This window comes from Macrobrachium rosenbergii, chromosome 36, assembly GCF_040412425.1.
Source record: "Macrobrachium rosenbergii isolate ZJJX-2024 chromosome 36, ASM4041242v1, whole genome shotgun sequence".
In the NCBI taxonomy this organism is placed as follows: domain Eukaryota; kingdom Metazoa; phylum Arthropoda; class Malacostraca; order Decapoda; family Palaemonidae; genus Macrobrachium; species Macrobrachium rosenbergii.
In genome coordinates, this window is record NC_089776.1 from 22,272,625 (window position 1) to 22,292,624 (window position 20,000).

The following is a 20,000-nucleotide window of genomic DNA, read 5'->3' on the forward strand; positions in this document are numbered from 1 at the left end:
AGTTATGTAGTTGGCGATTTGATAGATCTGTTAGAATAATTCTGTAGAAGGTGCATAAATTACGATAATTTTTTTTATTGTTTTAAAGTTGATCTCCGGCCATTCTTACCTGTCAGAAACTTCGCCTATTGAAAGTCAAGAAAATACCAGTGATGCAACTTTCCTTTTTTGCTGTACAGCAAAATACCCATGTTGTACCGACAGCGCTCAAGTTTCTTCTAGCACCACGCTCAAGGATATTCATGGAGTTTTTTTCGCTTATGAAGACCTTCGTGTCTTAAGCATTTTGTGTTTTGGGACAACTATTACTTTTTTGAATAGCCTCTGTCTGTGTAATTTTATTTTGAAAAGTCAGTAACGAAAATTTAAAGATAGTGTGTTTGTGCTTTTGATATTTTCATGCGGCATTCATTGTAAGCTTTTATTCTGAATACGCTTCAAGAATTTTGCGGAAAGGAAATGTGATTCTTAATTTAAGATTAATAATTTATATATCTGTGTGCATTTATATATTTGTTTACATGCCTGTCTGTAAACATTTGTATTTACAAGTTAGTGCATATATAAGTACACTTATGCACATTTAACTTCTGTATATATAATGTATAAATATATATATATATATATATATATATATATATATATATATATATATATATATATATATATATATATATATACATATATATAATATATAATATATATATACATATATGTATACATATAGGGGATTAGTTTTGAATGTATGACAATGAGACAGTAGTCAGTGATAGAAGTGTAAAGTAGATTTTTATTTTTCACATGTATAAGGATAATTATAGTTAATCTGACTGGCATTTTATTACTCTAGATTTGATTATGTCATTTACTTAGACGACTTTTGAACTCTCAAATAGTGTTTGACCAGGAAACAAAACTATTTTTAACCACTTTCAGGCCCTAGCAGCTTAGCAGTTAAACCGCATTTTCTACAGTTGAGTATTAATGGTACTGAGGTTCCTATTATTACTATGCATCTCAGAATATTGTTGACGTTGCCTTACATCGTAGTTGTACGAAAGGTGCGGCCTTTGTGAGCGGATCGCTGCCTGGCGTAAGAGGTGATTTACGTAGCTGAAATTTATTCGCAGAATAAAATTATTATTTGCTTTTGAACTAATGCTGACTGAACCTAGCTCTTTTTCCATACCACGTTAACAAAAGCTCGTTTTGACTATTAATACCACGATTAATTAGAAGATGTAGATTTTGTACCCTTTGGTCCTTGAAATTTCTCATGCAGAAATTTAAAAAAAAAAACCATCTATGGTTTCTGGAAGCAGACCAAAGGTTCTTAGTCTTCCATTTTTCTACTCTTTGCCAGTTATATGACATGCATTTCGTATTAAATTTCAATATTAATTCGAGTTTCATCTTTTTATTACCAAGAGAACACAGCCCTTTCATCAGGTGGCGATTTCCCATGAAAAGAACGCACCCAAACTTTGTGTCTTTTTCAGGTGTAGAGAATGGCCTCTTCGTTCGCCCAAATCAGGTTGTCCTTGTAGATCATTTTGTAGCTCTGTAGATCCATTTTGAACAAAGTTACAATCCACGTGTATTTTTCACATCCATGTTTTCCATTTGAGAATAGTCATTTTGACCAACATTTTTTTATGACGTGGCGTGGTAAATTCGAACTTGCAGTATGGTAATCTTGTACCCGTATGCAATAAAGGATTAAAATTTTGTCAAATTTCAGTTTATGTAATTTCTGGTCTCTCTCTACCTCTCTCAGAATTATTCCATACCTTTGTAACTTCAATTTTATTTATTAACAACTGGCTAATGTTAATTAAGCAATGAATGCTTTTTCTTGATTCTAATTCGTAAAGAATTTTCACATAACTTTCATTCGTGTCACTCTTTCCATAGTATTTATCCAGACAATAATGATATTCTCAACTTTCCGGTTAATCCACAAATCCTGTTTTTCACATTTCTGAAATGAGTTGCGGATTTTCTCACGAACCGGATCCAAGAACGTCTCTTCAATTACAAAACTTTAACTCAAGATTACTTGAATAGTACTGGCTACCGCAATGCTTTCATTATATTGCATTGACTGATATTTTGCAGTTTATACCTAAAGTCCCTCAAAGGTATAATCATAAATGGATTTTTAAATACGTTACTTAGATCTCTTTATTGCATACAATGGTATATGTTTAGTGCGCTATTGAGCATGTCTGACCTGTTCCTAATGTTATTTTAACATTTTTATGACCTCATATGAAACTTTTCATTTTTTGTGCCATATTTTTCAAAGGTCATTGGATTTCTGGAAAGCACTCATTAAAATACTTGTCGTAGCTCATAATGTATTTAATGTTGTATATTGTATTTCTTGTGGTGTTCCTATAATCTGACTTAAGAAGTTTGGTTTGTCTTAGTTGAGTAATGATACTTTGTCTTTTGAAGGCTTTTATTTCAGTATTTGAAATAATATATTAAACTGTAGGACTATTTATATTTTTTTTATTAGTATAATTATTATTTTCTTCAAGAACATTTATTTGACATGGGGTCATTAAGTTAATGACATTAATGATAATATATATTCAATAACTAATAAATCAAAGATGCATTTGCTCTAAAAGAGAATTATTGCTAAATCCTGCACATTTTATCTTGCTTTCATTAGGGCTTCTTTTGACCTTGCTATACTTGGACAAAGAACATTATGAAAGGATTGTAACTGAATGATGATATTGGTATTGTTAGAAGAATTACAAGTGACCAGTGAGTTTATCATTTCTTTCACCTATCAGCTGAAATGAACTGGTAAATTTGTTGATAAATATACATCAGATGTAGATATCGCAGGTCATATAATGAGACTCAATATTTTTTTGTATGAGTAAATGTAGAAGGTGTCAGACGGAAAAGGAAACATTCATGTAGGAAGAAATTTCAGGAATGGAGCCGATTTGCTTCACCTGCAACTGATTTTGTGATTTCCACATTTTGCACCAAACAAAATAATTTCACACTTCATTTACACGAAAACGTTGTGAAGTGAATGGTTCTTTTCCGTTGCACGCTATATACTCCATTCTTTTCTCCCGGATAAATTCTAGGATTAATGATTTTACTTTCCCTTTTGCTTCCTCTACTCCGTAAACGTGACGAGAGCCTCTTCTTCTTTTTCAGCCTCATCAAATGAGAAGGACAGTCTTTCAAAAGGTTAGAAAAGAAATGTTTTTCTGTCATGTATGTATTTACTATTAACCCTAGTGTAGATAAATATCTTACTGATGTTGGCTAACATTGACTGTAGGTGTAGCAAATGCAGAGATGTTAAATATATCAATACACTTCTGCCATATTAACTCAGTTTAAAGGTGCATTTAAGCATTTTAGAGAACAGTCATATTGTGCATTCGTAACCAAGGGGAACCAACCCTGCCGGTATTGGCCAGTGTCCTTTGTTAGTTGCATTGTACTCTGCATTTAGAATGGATTTGTGCATGCTTTGATATGATGGGGCTGATATTATGTGTATATAATGTATTAGTTGTGTTTAACATGCTAATATGTTATGCATATGTGTGTATACATAATACATACAATATTTTGTGAGTATCTTCGTTGTAGTATTCGTTCTCGGGATTGGAGAAAAAGCCTGGGTGGTCGTTCAGGGTGATTTGTTTTCTTTTATTCACGTAAGTATAAGAATCTTATTTTATGGAAACCTTGTTTTCCTATTAATGACTTTTCAGAATTGCAGGAATGTTTAGTCGTTTTGAGTAATAATAATAATAATAATAATAATAATAATAATAATAATAATAATAATAATAATAATAATAATAATAATAAATAATTTAATAATTAAATATCGTTTTATTGAATATTATTGCTGCTTCAGCTGCATTTATTTTGTAGAAGACTTTTTCTATTTTCCTTATTGCGGACTTCTCTTCATTGGAGGTGCGTGCTAACAGCTCATTATATTTGTCATTTCATGGGGAAAAGTAAAAAATCTGGATTCTGCTTTTAATAGCTATACGTTAGAATATATATTTGCTGAACATTTCATGGGAAAAGTAAAAAGACTCTTTCTGTCATTTTCCAGGGAGAATGACAGAAGAGTCTGTCGAAACGTCGCAGCAACAAGTGTTCAGCAACTATATGTCATAATATTCTAACTGTATAGAATATATAAAAAGCAGAATCCAGATTTTTTACTTTTCCCCATGAAATGACAAATATAGGCGAGCTGTTAGCACGCACCTCCAATGAAGAGAAGTCCGCAATAAGGAAAATAGAAAAGTCTTCTACAAAATAAATGCAGCTGAAGCAGCAATAATATTCAATAAAACCTGTTAAAAGAGGGTCTGCTGCCAAATAATAATAATAATAATAATAATAATAATAATAATAATAATAATAATAATAATAATAATAATAATAATATGCTCTGTTAAAAAGAATGGAAGCATCAGTGGAACTGATTTTATTCAAGATCTGATATCTGTTAAGAACTGAGCGATGTACATAATCTGGATGAAGGTGAGAGGGAATATTTGTGAATCTAGTCACTTTTCTTCTGGTACTGGCAGGCAGAGGTTAAACATGGCGTAATATAACCGTAGTTTCAGGTTTTCAGCATGTGGTAACTAAACCCTCGACGTCTTTCTTCAGTGATAGAGAATCTTCGTAGTTTTCTAAGGGTGTTGTCGACGTTTCTGACCGTATTATCGGTCTATCTTCAGGGCGGGGTGAGTTTGTTCTGGACAGAATGGGATCATCAGTAGGTACAGTATATATAGGGTCCCAGATTGCTGGTGGGAGGGAAGCTGAATTTTGACTGATTGTTAGGGGATTAATGATCCTGAACAAACCTTCTCCCAGAAGTTGAAGGTTGCACTCGCCTCCGCTTGCTGACGTTGGAGACAGGGTGGGTGGTGCCGGGAGGGTCACTCACAGAAGATGGAGACAGCTCCTGATTGGTCCGTTCGCTCGGTTCAGGAATATCGGCAGGCGGCATTCTGTGTGCCACCATAGGGAGAAGGAAAGTTTCCTGCTTGGTGTTACGGCAAAGGCTCTCTACCACTCGAGAACGACGCCGAGGTTTTAGGTGCCATGTGCTGAAACCTGAAGCTCCACGGTTTATACCACGCCATGTTTAACTTATGCCTCCGTTTACCAGAATAAAAGTGACTAGATTCAGAACCATTGCCTCTCCCCCTTTATCCAGTGTATGTACATCGGCCAGCTCTTGGCAGATATCAGCCTTGAAGATACAAGAATAGTAAGATGAATTGAAAAGATCTTGTATAAAATCAGTTCCACTGATGCTGCTATTCTTTTTAACAGAACATGTTTAAAAGAGGATCTACCCCCTTCAAATATAATAATAATAATAATAATAATAATAATAATAATAATAATAATAATAATAATAATAATAATGGAAAGAACGCAGAGTAGAACGGGCCGTGTACTCAAGTCTAGATAGTGAAGGTAAACGAAGATCAAGCAGAGATAAGAACTTGTTTGGACAAACAGGCTGATGATGTTGACATAGCCATATGTTCAGGGAGTGTCATTGTCGTTAGAATATCCCATAGAATTATTTATTAGTATTCTTGAAAGAAAAGAAAAAGAGGAAAACATTCTCAAAATGGAGGTATATGTGTAAATAACATCAGAATATGAATAAAGACAATGTTGATCGGATCATTTTTGTGAGATCATGAATAAGAGATGCAATTGGGATAATATGACTGATATACCAGAGGATGAAAAATGGATTCTCATTTTTTTTTTTACGGAATCAGTAATAAAGAAGTTAGTGTATGGAAAACTATTATATGGAATCACTGCAAAGATGACTTTAGCTGAAAATGAAATGACCCCTCGTATACTAACTAGACAGTTTTGCCAAATGTGGAATTAGTTTCCTCATTCCACATTTTGCAAAACTATGTAGTTAGTGTACGAGGCGTCATTTCTGTTTCAGCTAAAATCATCTTTGCAGTGATTCCATAACGTAGTTTTCCATACACTAATTTCTTTGTACCAAGGAACGGTAACTTGACTGAATGCGTTAGGTGAAAAGACTCTGTGCTTGCTTCTGTTGTTATGAAAATATTCAGTGTGCTTATTGTCAGTGAGCTGGAGAAAGATTTTGATGAAATGCATCGACATGAAGAAGCTGGTTTCAGAAAAGGCAGGAGTTACAGAGCTGAAAATGTTTGCGTTAAGACATTGTGTAGCTCTGCATGGAATTTAAAGGCTACTTTATTTTGGCAGGTCTTGTGGTACTATGCCTTTCCTGTTAAGTGAGCATAGGTGATATGAATTATCCATGAATGAAGTAGATACAAAGGTAATGCTGACGGGGTCTTGTCAAGTGAATTTGCAATAAATAGGGGTTCCATAAGGGAATATTATTTTTACTGGGCTGCTTTCCCATTTCATACATTTTATAAAAAAAAAGTGGTCAGAGACGGAAGAGAAAGTGCCAGTAGGAATTTGACAGTCTTAGAATTGGCAGAGGATGCTATTTAATCACCGAAATACAACACGATTTACAAAGATTGCTTAATAATATAATCACGTGTCTAAAAAGATAAGGCCCAAAATAAATCTAAGAAGAGCAGAAGTAATGAGGATTAGAAGCATTGACTAGGAAATTTCAAATATGTAGGAAAAGTGGCATCCAGCAGGCTGAAGTTGCGTTCAAAAGTAAAATTATATATTTGTTTGTTTGAGAATAAGGCTTTAAGAAGAATATTAGGAGTCAGATTGCCCAGTAGTGTCAGAAATGATACCGTGAAAGAAATTAGTGAAATTCGGTAAGTGCGTGAGGTTATGATGAAAAGGAGCTGGATGTTGCTTGCATACGCACTTTCCACAACTCACGGCAGAACAGCACTTGATAGTGTCAGATGTCACCATGAGAGTGGGAAGATCCAACCCTATTTCGATCGGAGCTGTGAGAAGATGAGTGATGTGTTGAAGTTAAAGCACAGGAAAGACATAAGTGGCGGGATTTCACTTTGGCCCTTCGTGTCACGTGATGTTGGAAGCGATGAATAATAGTAATGCGATAGTATGTGATACAGGACAGGTAATTGTATGCAGTGGAGAATGAGAGCGCCTTGTGAAATAAAGGTCAGGTACAGGTTACAGAACTGGAAAACACTGGAGATGAAAGTGACTGTGAGTGAAAAATGGTGGGGTAGTGATTGTGTAGTTAAGTAACTAACTCTGGTGTGCAGGAATGTTAATGTGTGGATGAAGGAAAAGAATGGAAGTGAGAAACAACAGTTCCCATTGTTTAAGAAAAATGGCAGTTATATTAGAATTTTAGAGTCATGACGTAACTAAGTATACCCTGGAAGATGTTTCAAATGTGAAATGGTGCAGTTAGCAGAAAGAATTATCGGGGATAAATAATGGAGGAAGAATGAAAACATAAAAGGTTTGGAAATCAAGTTTGGTATATAAAACATGTGTGAGAAGTTTCAGTTTTTACACAATGCAAGGAGACCGGGACTGTTTGATAGATACAAAGGATCCTGGGACTTTTTGATAAGGATACAGAGTTTCCTGGGGCTGTTTGAAAGGAATTCGATGTATTGAGTGATTAAAATTAAATGTATCTGGTTGCAAAGTTTCAGCTAATAGACAGGAATAGGTTAACTTCTATCGTGGTTATAAGTCACCCTTTAGCAAGGTGATCAGCTAGTAAGCCTCCCCAAAGAAAACTCTGGTGTGAACATAGTAGGCAGGCAGATGATTCCATGTGTTTTGTAAAAAGATTTGTTGGCCCAGTCTCTAGTGTCTTAATTTATATTGCTGTTGAAGATGGTAATTCCACCAAAATGGGGAGTGGATAACCAGTAACAGCTAATATTCTCCATAGATGTAACGTAAGCATGTACGCCAGGAGCATCGTTGTGTTGGTTGTAGTTTAGAAGAGGGATAATAACTATTTTCATGTTGAGGTGGCCAATTTATATACACCCTGAGCAATAAATCTTGATCAGACCATTCAAAGCATACAAGATAACGTTATGGAACAAGTTTTTATCATGAAAGCGTTTGTTACACTTTATAGGCGCGTTTAAAAGCTTTAGTATAAAACTGAGCAAGACAAAAGTTTATGTTTTTATGCCAGACCTGTCTTTTTGCGGAGAGGGTAATAAGGGATGCCAGAGAAAGGACAGAAATGAAGGGCAGATTTGCAGGATAAGATTGAGTGTCGTGAATGGAGTAGAGTGGCTGATCTTTAGGGATGATTTAATGTTGCTTTCTCAAACAATAAAGTCTACTAAAACTTATATAGGAGCATATGATAGAATGGAATTGAAAGTGAATTTGGCAAGAGTTGGGCAATTATATTAACTGAAGAGAGGAAGGCGGAGGGTAAATGTCAAATTGAATTTTGCAAGAATGAAAGGCTCATTCGTAAAGTTGTTTGAGATTTTGTGTAAAAGGATAAAGATAGAATGAGAGATGAGGTAAATAACAAAATAGATGACACTAGGAAAGTTACCGGATCTATGCAAAAAATTTGCAAAAAGAACGTTGTGTAAGGCAGTAGAGTTGAGTTTTGTGAAGGAGAGAAGAGAACAGGAAGCGTTTTTACAGAAGAAAAAACAAGACTGAGGTAAGTGGTTTAATATATTTATATATATATATATATATATATATATATATATATATATATATATATATATATATATATATATATATACATATATACTCGTATATATATATATATATATATATATATATATATATATATATATATATATATATATATATATGTGTGTGTGTGTGTGTGTGTGTGTGTGTATACGAGGGGCGTTCTATAAGTAATGCAACATAATTTTGTTTCTCGGCCAATTTTCTTTCAAAAAATTTGAAATTTTATGGGCGACCTCCTTAAGCATTCCCGCGTTATGTCATGTACTTTCATTAATTTCCGATAGACGGCTGCATATAATCAGCTGTCCAAAGGGGTCTGTGAGTGAAGTACGTTCCAAACAAAGAGCAGTGATGGAATTCCTTTTGTTGGAGAAAAAGACCGGCACAAATATTCACAGGCGCTTGCACAATGTCTACAGAGACCTGGCAGTGGATAAAAGCGCTGTGTATCGTTTAGGGAAGTGTCTGTCCTCATCAGAAGAAGGACAGGGAAATGTCTGATCTGCCGCGCCCTGGCCGGCGCACGCGGCTGTGAGGCATGCAGTTGTGGAACATATGGACACTGTTATTGGAGGTGGGCCGGGAGTCACAATCAAACAATTCGCTGCTCAACTTGAGATCTTTGTCGGTAGTGCCGACACAGTTGTCCGCAACTTAGGGTATTCAAAGGTTTGTACTCTCTGGGTTCCTCCGCACGTTCCGCCATTGCAGGCGTCACGGCTGTGTGCGGGCGGCCAAGGCGCGGGAGGTCAGACTGATTTCCTTGTCCTTTTGCTGATGATAATGATAAGCACTTCGCCCAACGAATCACAGTGCTTTTATCAACTGCCAGGTCTCTGTAGATATTCTGCAAGCGCCTGTGAATATTTGCGACTGTCTCTAATTCAGCCAAAAGGAATTCTATCACTGTTCTTTGTTTGGAACGTACCTCAGTCACATAACCCCATTCGATAGGTAATTATAATGTAGCCGTCTTTAGGAAATTAATCAAAGTACATGGCATGACGCGGGAATGGTTAAGGATGTCGCACACAAAATTTAAATTTTTTTGAAAGAAAATTGGCCGAGGAAAAAATTATGCTGCATTACTTGCTGAAAGCCCCTAGTATATATGCACATATATAATTTATATATATACATTATATATATATATATATATATATATATATATATATATATATATATATATATATATATATATACATGTATATATAGATATGTAGATGTACCAGAAGGAAAAATTAAACGCCAATTATAAATCTTCCCAATTTCATCTTTTTATTTCTACGACATCTGCTAAAGGAGTGACACACTGTGTTAGAAATTTACACACACACACACACACACACACACACACACATATATATATATATATATATATATATATATATATATATATATATATATATATATATATATATATATATATATATATATATATATGAATGAGAGTGATAGCTTAAACGACCATGTGTTGGAAAACGAATATTCACTCATGATAAGAGGGAAAGAAGAGGGAGGAGCAGAAAGCTCATTAACGCTAGTTCTCTATTTGCAGATCTTGTTTAGGTCAACTAATTTCCTTAAACTCTGTACATTTTAAATATTTCTTTTTAAATCAGTGAATCAAGTTCATACATTCCATGGCTGATACTTATATGCTTACGAAAGTTATTTTGTGAAATTGTCTGTATGTTCATTCAAGTGTCACTCTAGAACATACATCATAAATATATGCATATATATATATATATATATATATATATATATATATATATATATATATATATATATATATATATATATATATATATATATATATATATATATATAAAATCATGGTTCCCAGAGCTGTCGATTACTCTGGAGAAAGTTGTTGACCAACATTTCAGGACTCCTTCATTTTTCGAGGTTAAGAAGAAAAAAAAAGGCTTAAGTAACCTAAGAAACAACTTCGCTAAAATTCGTACAAATTCTTGTAAGCATAAAGTCCTCAAAAAATCAGTGAATAAGAATTATCGCAAAACAGATCATTTACAACAAAATGTACAATAAGTCTTTAAAAGTATTAATATTTAAAAACAAAGCCGAGGGAACCATACCCTTTAGCACCTTTTAACACAACTGAGTGACTTCGAAAAGAAAAGCACCAGCAATGGAGATTCAGAAACAGCGGAGGATAACTGACTCCAGTTTAGGCACCAGTTGCTTAATCAGAGGACTCTGATATCAACACAGAGGAGTTATCCGAAGCTTGTGCAATCATTTCACTTCCTATAAAAATTGCAGTTTTTCACTGTTCTGTATGTACCCTGATGATTTAGAATTCTTTATTCAAAGTACACCCAGTTCTATGGATAACCCCCCGATGAGAGTCTATGCGAACTTTCTGTAATCTTTGCGTGGATCCCCCTAAACTTCGCGATTGCATCTCGGACAAGTAGGCATATAAACTACAGAGGAATGCATTAGAAGAGGGAGTGAATCCTTATATGTGGACATTGCTCCCAAAGTCAAGAGATTAATAAAAATCTGATTGATACAGAGCTTTGGAAGCTTCAAAATAATTTCATTTCCCTTTTGTATTTGCCATTGCTTAAAATCGACTATAAGGGATGGAAGATCAGCTTTGGCACGGTTGGAACTTGAAGCTTCGGACGGTAAGATTCATCTAAAGATGCAGATGGTTTTATTATAATAATTTGGTTGGAAAGTAATTGTTATTAAAATATTTTTAATAGAAAAAGGATCTCTTTATGAAAGGATGCCCAGTCAGAGGGAAGAGAAGGTGCCCAAAGAAACTTTTGTGGTTATGGCATCAATCCTAAAAGTATAAAAGCAAAAGCTAAAAAAAGTTTGTGCCTAAACCAGTGAAGGATTTGCTTTGTTTCTTGAGATTTGCCTCGTGCAGTTTCAACATCTAGATATGATAGCTTGTCATTGTCTGCGAGCTCTATAGAGACATTGATGTTGGGATGACAGATGATAATGAAATTTGATGACATAACAGTACATTCTCTTTGTTTAAAAGTAGCTAGCGTATCATTTATGTAGCTTTTGTAAAAGATCGGTCTGTCTGTACGATAGAGACTACTAAACAAAAAAATTGTTTTCTCATGGATAAATGTAAACTATATAAGCATCTGTTTAGTGAGTAGTATGAATGAAAACAAATTGTAAATAGATCAGAACTATCCATAGCGTATGGAATCAAGCAATTCTAAAGAGAGTATTTCAAAAGTTTATTTCTAAGGCGAGGTAAAAAGTCTGTAAATACCAACTGCCATTCTTAGAAGTATTTACTTAGCCTCACCATCACCCCTTTTTTTTAAGTATTTTTTCCCTTTTAATTCTCCCGAAGGCTTTTCTTAACTTAAAGCAAATTAGCTCAATCACAGAAGTACAGTGTTGGCACGTGACTCCTTATTCGAGTTTCTGCTGCTGCCGGTACCTTTTGTCTCTCTTTTTGGCCCCAGCTCTCTCTCTCTCTCTCTCTCTCTCTCTCTCTCTCTCTCTCTCTCTCTCTCTCTCTCTCTCTCTCTCTCCATAAACATGAATTTTAAATTCATAAGCAATGTACAGGTGAAATTTCCTAAAAACTTTGGTTTGTTTAACATATGTGACATAACACGTTTCATATAAGTACATACATTACTGTTAGTGCATGATCATTTTTCTTTTCTGTTATTAAATGGCTTCTACGTTTGTGAAAGATTATAGGAGAAACAAAGAATACAACAGTAAAAATAATTCTGCTAACTTAGGAATAGGATGTGCGCGTTTTGAATGAACTGTGACAATTTATTGAGAGATTAATGATGTATTGCCTTTTTAACGATGTAAAACGGAATACGTTATTCTGGTAATTAAAATTAGTTACCTAAATTATAGTGTTTAAATTCTGTTAACGATAAACCTCTGGAATGAAGAAAAGCTGTAAAATACAAAAGAGAAGTAGGTGTATACTTGTGACCAAGAAAGGCAAATGTCCATGTGCTGTGGTGATGATATTCCTTTTAACCTTTAGTCTTATTCAGGGTTGATTTTGTCTTCCCCGGCGCTTTCCACGTTTCTTACACATAGGTTAGATTAACATAAAGCTGCATGTCTTATTGGTTTTCATGTAAAAAAATAACCTTTTAGGTGTAGTTTCAATGTTAACTGATTTCCAAGTGTACGCAGAATCTCATGTATTAGTTTGAGTCAGTGCACCCCAGTCAGTGCTGTTTCTTTCTGTTGCGCCTCGAGAAACCTTTCTGTTCTCTTATTTGGAGCATGAAAATGATATTAGGTAGACAGTTGTTGTTTGTGGTTTTCTTTGTTGTTCATGGTTGTTTCTGGTCACTGTTGTCAGACAGCTCCTTCAAGAATTTGAACTAGTTATATTTGCGCTGCTTATTTTGCGTTAACTTGATCGCCAGTGTAGAAGTGCTCTTGTGTTGATGGCCGAATGTGTTCCCAGACTACAGTACGTGTATGTAGCCGAAAGTAATAGATCGTTTGAAGTGCCAGCTCTTCAGGTACTGACTCTTCGACAGCTTTGTGTTCGCATCATACCTTTTCCGTAATTAACTTTGCTCTTTTTCTCATAGTAGTCAGTGTCAGTAACTGTTTGCGTCTGTTTGTCACTTTGTGGCTTTTTTATCCATGGGTTTTTATAGGTTTTATAAAAGACGTTTCTTTTTCATGTGGCGGAATTCCCTGTTTTGTAGTATTTTTTACTTTGAGTTGTTTTATCAGCTAATTCTGGCACCTGTTTTCAAGACTATATCCACAGGGTTTGCCGCTTATGAATTGTGCAGCTTACGCGTTTTCATTTACCAGGGACGCGGTCTATTTTACCCGTAGGCCTTGTATCACTGCCGTTGTTGGTAAGGAATGCTATGACTGGTTATATAGCCGTTTTTGCTATTAGTGAAATAGCAATGGAATTAACGTAAGTTCTGCAATGGAATTCATTTAGTTTTTAATGAGGAGAAGTTTAGCATCTCAAACAATGGTTGTCTTGGTTCCCGTGTTTTTTTTCACATACTGTATCTAGATGGGTACAGTCGTGTTCCATTTTACTCGGCATCTTAATATGAACTATTTTAGTGACGCTAAAGTCATAAAGCATTTTTGATGTGTGGCGAACACTTAACTTTAATTTGTGGGACTTGATTGATTAGAAGCATTAGTCCCGCGATATGACTGATTTACATAACGGCCAATACCACATATGCAGTCTAAATTTAAAAAGCAGCAGGAAATTATTATCTAAAAATATTATGTAGTTTTCAAAATGAATAGTAAAATTGGACTGACAAAATGCCCATCTACATTAGTAGCTTCCAGTTGCACAGTTAGGTAATATTAACTATGTTTTCTTGTGTGTATTATTGATAATTATATAATGTAAAATTGTTAGGATAGTTGGCTTGAGTTTTGTTAACGCCAGTCATTTCCTCTTCGAAATAGTAAGGATTGAAGAATGATATTTGTTTCTAATCCGGCCTGCCTCTACACGCAGGAACTGCCAGTCTTTTGAAGTTATAAAAGTTTTTTCCCTTCCCAGGGGAGGCTTAATTCTAGAACCAATGCATTGACCTTCTTGATTAAGAGGAAAACGTCGCCCCATAGTGCATATATATATATATATATATATATATATATATATATATATATATATATATATATATATATATATATATATATATATATATATATATATATATATATATATATATATGCAGCAGAGGGCAACTGAATGACATATGAATACAAAAAATCTGTGAATCTTAGGAAAAATAACATCTAAGAGGTCTACGAAACCTTTACACTAACATCCATCTACCCACTCGGCCGTCCTATAATGCTAAACTTCTTTCTTCCTCATGACCGAAATTTTCGTCGCTTTCTGTTACTGTTTCATTTTAGTTTCATTTTTAGCGTTCTGTTCTTGATAATGCTTATCCGCTGTTAGTATATAAATCCTCTTATTTCATCTTGTCGTATGCTGATGATTGTGCTCCTGCCAAATCATGGTGGCATTGGATAGTTTTGTGCTTCTTAGACAGTTGTCTTCTAGACCTGTCTAATTTCGTTTAACTGTTGTCCTCAGCTGCTCTCTTGTGTCTCTTGTTCGCTTCATCTTGTCGTGGACTTATTAATGTATATATTATTGGAGGACTAAACTGTATCTCTGGCTATAGATTCTTTTGCTAAAATTGTATTTGACCTGATAAATAGGAAAAGACATCATAGCTAGGACTAGGTGTATATCCGAAGGTAAATGGTGGGAACTGTGGTAGGACCCCCTAACCCGATAATGTTTGGACCTGAGAGTTATCAGATTGGTCGTTTAAAGGCGGAACTATTCTTTAGGGCTGGGTCACGGATTCCAGGGGGGGGGTCTGGTTCTGGAGGACAGGACTCTCGTTATTCTATCCGGTTTGCCCAAAATATGATTAGGGTGGGGATGATGGTATTCTTGTAATACTCTCAGTTCTAGAAAGCGAGTTTGGCTTACACTTGGGCCACTCTAATCATGTTGTGCCATCCCCTGTGGGATAGAGTAGGGGTGGACATTTGGGAGTCGGTTCTCACTTGTGCCATTGGTGGAACAATAAACTCCATGAAAGGTAGATGATATTTTTTTTAAGGTTTCCAGGTTTAATTTTTTTCCTTTCCATCTTTATGACTAGTCGCTATAAGCACTCGAGTGCCCCTGGGCCCTTTGATGGTTCCGTCTGGGCACAGTTGACGACCGCTGCTTCAGTACAGAGCAAATCTTCTGGCATGGAAATGGGCAATTCTCTGGATAATCCAAATAATCAAAATCAGGGTGGTATTAAAACTTTAATACCGTATAAAGCACCAAAAAGAGTAAATATCGACATGACCCAACCTTGAATCACTTCGACTCCCTCTATTTGAGTGAAAGTTGGTCAAGGTTCCTAACCATGGAAACAAAACAACAAACTTCAGCCTTAAAGTTGGAAAACTACTTATTAAAAAGACATCCAACAACAGAAATTTCATTCAGACAAATAAAAGAAAAGACATGGCTTATAGAAACCATAACAAAAAACCAATCCGAAGACTGTCTATAAAAAATATTGATAATGTAAATGACACTATGAACAGCATTCAGGTACTATTGTACTTCCTGAAAATAATAACGATTCGGTCGAGAAGAATGTTATTGGACTCTCTTAAAATGAGATATCCCAAAGTCCAAGATTGTGAGATATATATATTACCAAGTAAACAGAATAATGAAATATTAAGAATTGCAAAAATAAAATTTGAAGGTCAAGATCTACCTCACAATTAAAAATTTTGGGCCAAAATAGAGAAATGAGACCTTACGTTCAAAACCACTGCAATGTCAAAATTTTAGCAAAAACGGGCGCACGAAGAAAAACTGTCGAAGTGAACGCATAACTGACAGATGTAGTTATTCCAACTTTATGTATTGATACCAGAACTGAGTGGAAATTTAATGCATTAGTTCGAGGAGTCATGGGGTAATGTGGCATTACTAAGTTTAGCTTTTTGAAGAGTAGAGACAGAGGGCATTTTGAAAGAAATTTCGCCCCTCAGGCAGGAAGGTCTCTCATGATGAAATCTGACATCGAAATGAGAAGTTGTCTGCTGAATTGGGTAGTTTTGCATGGAATTATAGAAAAGTGGCGGATAAAAAGACACCTCAGGATTTCTTCTTGACAAACATCTGTTAAAATTTCCATCGAAGAAAAAATAATTAGCAGTGAACTTGGATGATAAATAGAGGATAGTGGACATCCATACTTTCGTGACGGTAATTAGTTTCATAAATATTCTTTTTGCGATCAGTCATATAATTCACAAGCTCCGTTTTCTACAACGGAAACTTCATTGTGTTTGGACGTGAAATAAGCTTCCCTGGTTGAAATTATGGCTATGAAACTGAGTATGAGGATAAATGAATATGGAGAGTACATTTTTTATTTTTCATTTTTGCTAAAAGCTACGTAACTGCAATACCTTAGATTATGCTAAGGCAACCAATACTTGTCACTCTGTAAACTTTGAGTCTTCAGAGTTAATGCTCTGTCTATACGTTACATGGTGTACTGAGTAAACTAAGTCAATCAAGACAAGTTCATGCTGTTTAGTTTACCCGGCAAGCGGACAGCCTCGCATGTATAAGAGAACTGCCAAAAGTTAATCTGAATTTGTTGAAATTGCTAAGATTTTAGCTAAACTCCGACTTACATTAGTTGAGATAAATTTTGCAAATGCGGAGAAGACCTTAGCGACAAGAACTGTATACACAGCTCCTCGCTATCAAGTATTTAAACGTTGCTTCTCCCATCCTCTCACCTTGTCCCAATCACCCAGCCAGCTCGGGCGTTAATGATTTACTTTTTTTACTTCTCTTCCTTACGCCGGATTATTTACTTAAAAGGTCATTCAGATATGGACGGGTACCTTTACATTGTTGGCTATTGGGTTTTGTGGGATGTTCAGCAGGAATTTTTTTTTTAGAAAAAAATAGGTGCTCATATACTTTTAGTCATATCAGTTAAAAGGAATGAGATTTTTGTAGCTCCTATTGACGATTAGTTTCTTCAAAATATTGAGTGCAGTTAAATGGCGAGTACATTTCATTTCATGTAAATGTTGAGTCAAGCTCAGCATCTGAGCATGAAGCTTTTGAAAAGCAGAGCTTTTAAAGGCTGTGTATGTTAAGACGAAACATTAATGTATTAGAGAACATGATGGAAATCCATTGAAATAAAAAGCATAGATAACGATTATACAATATAGTATTGATGGAGGCTACCTGCCTTACTTATTCTATGGGTCAGATCACCGCTGGTGTCACTAAATTGACAGAACAAATGGCAATAGACGCGATGAGGGAGGGGAGGGGAGGCCCAGTTTCTTGGATGGAGATGCTCCCCCCCCGATGATGGCTGTCTCTTAACCTCTTTTTGTTTTCCCACCGCGTGGCGGTAAACAAGTGTTGGCTCGTCAGATATCCTGACAACTGCATTTCAAAAAGCTCAGTGTTAATGAAAAACTGTCCTTCAGCAGCGTTTAGTGATAAAGTGGTAAAGTTTTCGTTTTTTGTGGACGTCCTCCCGCTCTTTCTTGGGACGGTGAGGTCTGGACATTTTTCCTGACTTCGTTTAAAGGTGGAACTTGACTAGAAAAATAATGTTCTTCGGAATTTTTCGGATATTGGTGCTAGAAGAGGCAGAATATTTTTATATAAGTAATTTTCTAAGGTGATGAAAATTTTATATATATATATATAATATATATTACATATATATATATACATGCTGGGACACGTACATATATATATATATATATATATATATATATATATATATATATATATATATATATATATATATATATATATATATATATATATATATATATATATATATATATATAGCTATCAGTAGGGCATCAAGGAAAAGGCAGCACATATAATAAAACAGCAGTTTATTTTGCCGGTGGCGTTTCGCAATACCTCATTGCATCTTCATGGCTGCAATTTACAAAAAAATTACTTAAAGTCTTATAAAAAAAAAAGGGCAAAAAAAATTATATTTTTTAAAAATCACTATAAAGACGGACATAACCTACCCAAACTGAGTTAAAAAAGAAACTAAAACATCTGAAAAAGAAAGAGGGTTAGTAAAAGTTGAAGTACAGACCAAAATATAAACAAACAACTTGTTATACTATGAATAGCTGTGTGGAGGCTATTCATAGCACACGTGCTGCCTTTTCCTCGATGCCACCTTGATAGCTACTCTGAAGCTTACAGCTATATGACCTGCTTTATATATAATATATATATTTATATACATATATATATATGTGTGTCTGCGTGTATATATAGTTCGTACAGTCCACCAAACCATAGTGTCGTCAAACCAGTGTAATGATTTAAAACCTCGTCGTTTTAAATCATTACACCGGAGAAAGGAACTGCTTCTTCTTTACCATCTTGAAAATTTACCGGTTTGTAATAGTATAGATACTTGTTATAATTTACCTAGTAGTACGAGAGAGAGAATTTGTGGTTTTTCCTAATTTTCTGTGCACCCAAAAAACATTTGTGTGCAATGGCATCAATTCTTGCTGCAGCCTATCCAGTAGCCTACTTGCAGCGACCAATAGACAGACATACTAGCTGGTCTCAGTTGTCAACTGAAGATCCTGCAATGAGAATTTTAATTGGCAGCTATACCAGAAGGCGTAGGAGGGAAACCTTCAATGTCTTTACTGTGTATTGGTTATTCATATCCGTGTCTTTTACTTCCATTTTACTCTCTCTCTATCTCTCTCTCTCTCGTGATGAGGACGGTCATTCAGTTCAGACGCCAGAGGACATCAGATTCGGAGTGTACTAATCAAATTTATTAATGACTTCATTTAAACCGGACCTCTTACTGCGCGGGAAGTTTCGAGCAAGGATGTTTTTATTTATCTGCAGTGAATTCAGAAAGCCAGTGGGAGGGCGTGCGAAATTTAGAAATCGCCGAAGAAAAGAGGCTCCCCTGAGAAATGTGATCGGTTCATCGATCCATTAATGGGAATTATCGAATTATTAATGGCAAATCCTTGGCTGCAAGACTAGAGAGAATTCATTCAATAGACGAGAGAATCGGACTCATCTAATGAAGGACCTGTCTCTGATAGCTCAACCCTTGTTGGACTCGTCCATCAGAGAATCGAACCGGTGACTCATTCATGAGATCAGATTGATCAGTGAAAGTGTTCGATGGATTGACAGATTATATTCCATCCAAGGATTCACGGTTGGTGTCTGGGCGGTGAGAATGGGTATCCAAGTCTGGGTGGTTGGCGAGTCGAGGCTTATCTGGTGTTCTGCCAATGCTGGTCCTTGCGCACAGTGGACTCGGGGAAGGGTATGAAAAGGAATAGGATGCTTGGTGTGGACCTATACATTCCGCAAACTAGCAGACACAAGACGAGGCTATGTGATTGCTAAATAGTGCATTAATACCTTATACTATAAATGTGAAACGTTGTTTTAGTAGTTTGAAAGTTTTAAATATATATGGCGCAGTTACAATATGTATATACAGTACATAAGTATGTATGTATGTATATGTATGTATATATATTATATATATATACATGGTTTCTGTTTCTTAATTCAAAAGCACATGAATGTTATTCAGCCGTCACGAAATATATTTTTTTTGTGTGGATGGAAGCTGTCCACAGCTTAAATGGGACTGGTTTAAACATTTTAACGAGGTGTGGTCGTCAAAACACTT

The 20,000-nt window shown here is 35.3% G+C and overlaps 1 protein-coding gene across 1 annotated transcript in view; it reads left to right on the forward strand.

The window, feature by feature from the left end:
* LOC136825012 (uncharacterized) overlaps positions 1-20,000 on the forward strand; it is a 358,497-nt gene that overhangs the window by 139,109 nt on the left and 199,388 nt on the right. The window contains exon 2 of the mRNA XM_067081045.1: positions 3,193-3,225. Coding sequence (XP_066937146.1) covers positions 3,193-3,225 — 33 coding nt within the window. The remainder of the gene's footprint in view (positions 1-3,192; positions 3,226-20,000) is intronic.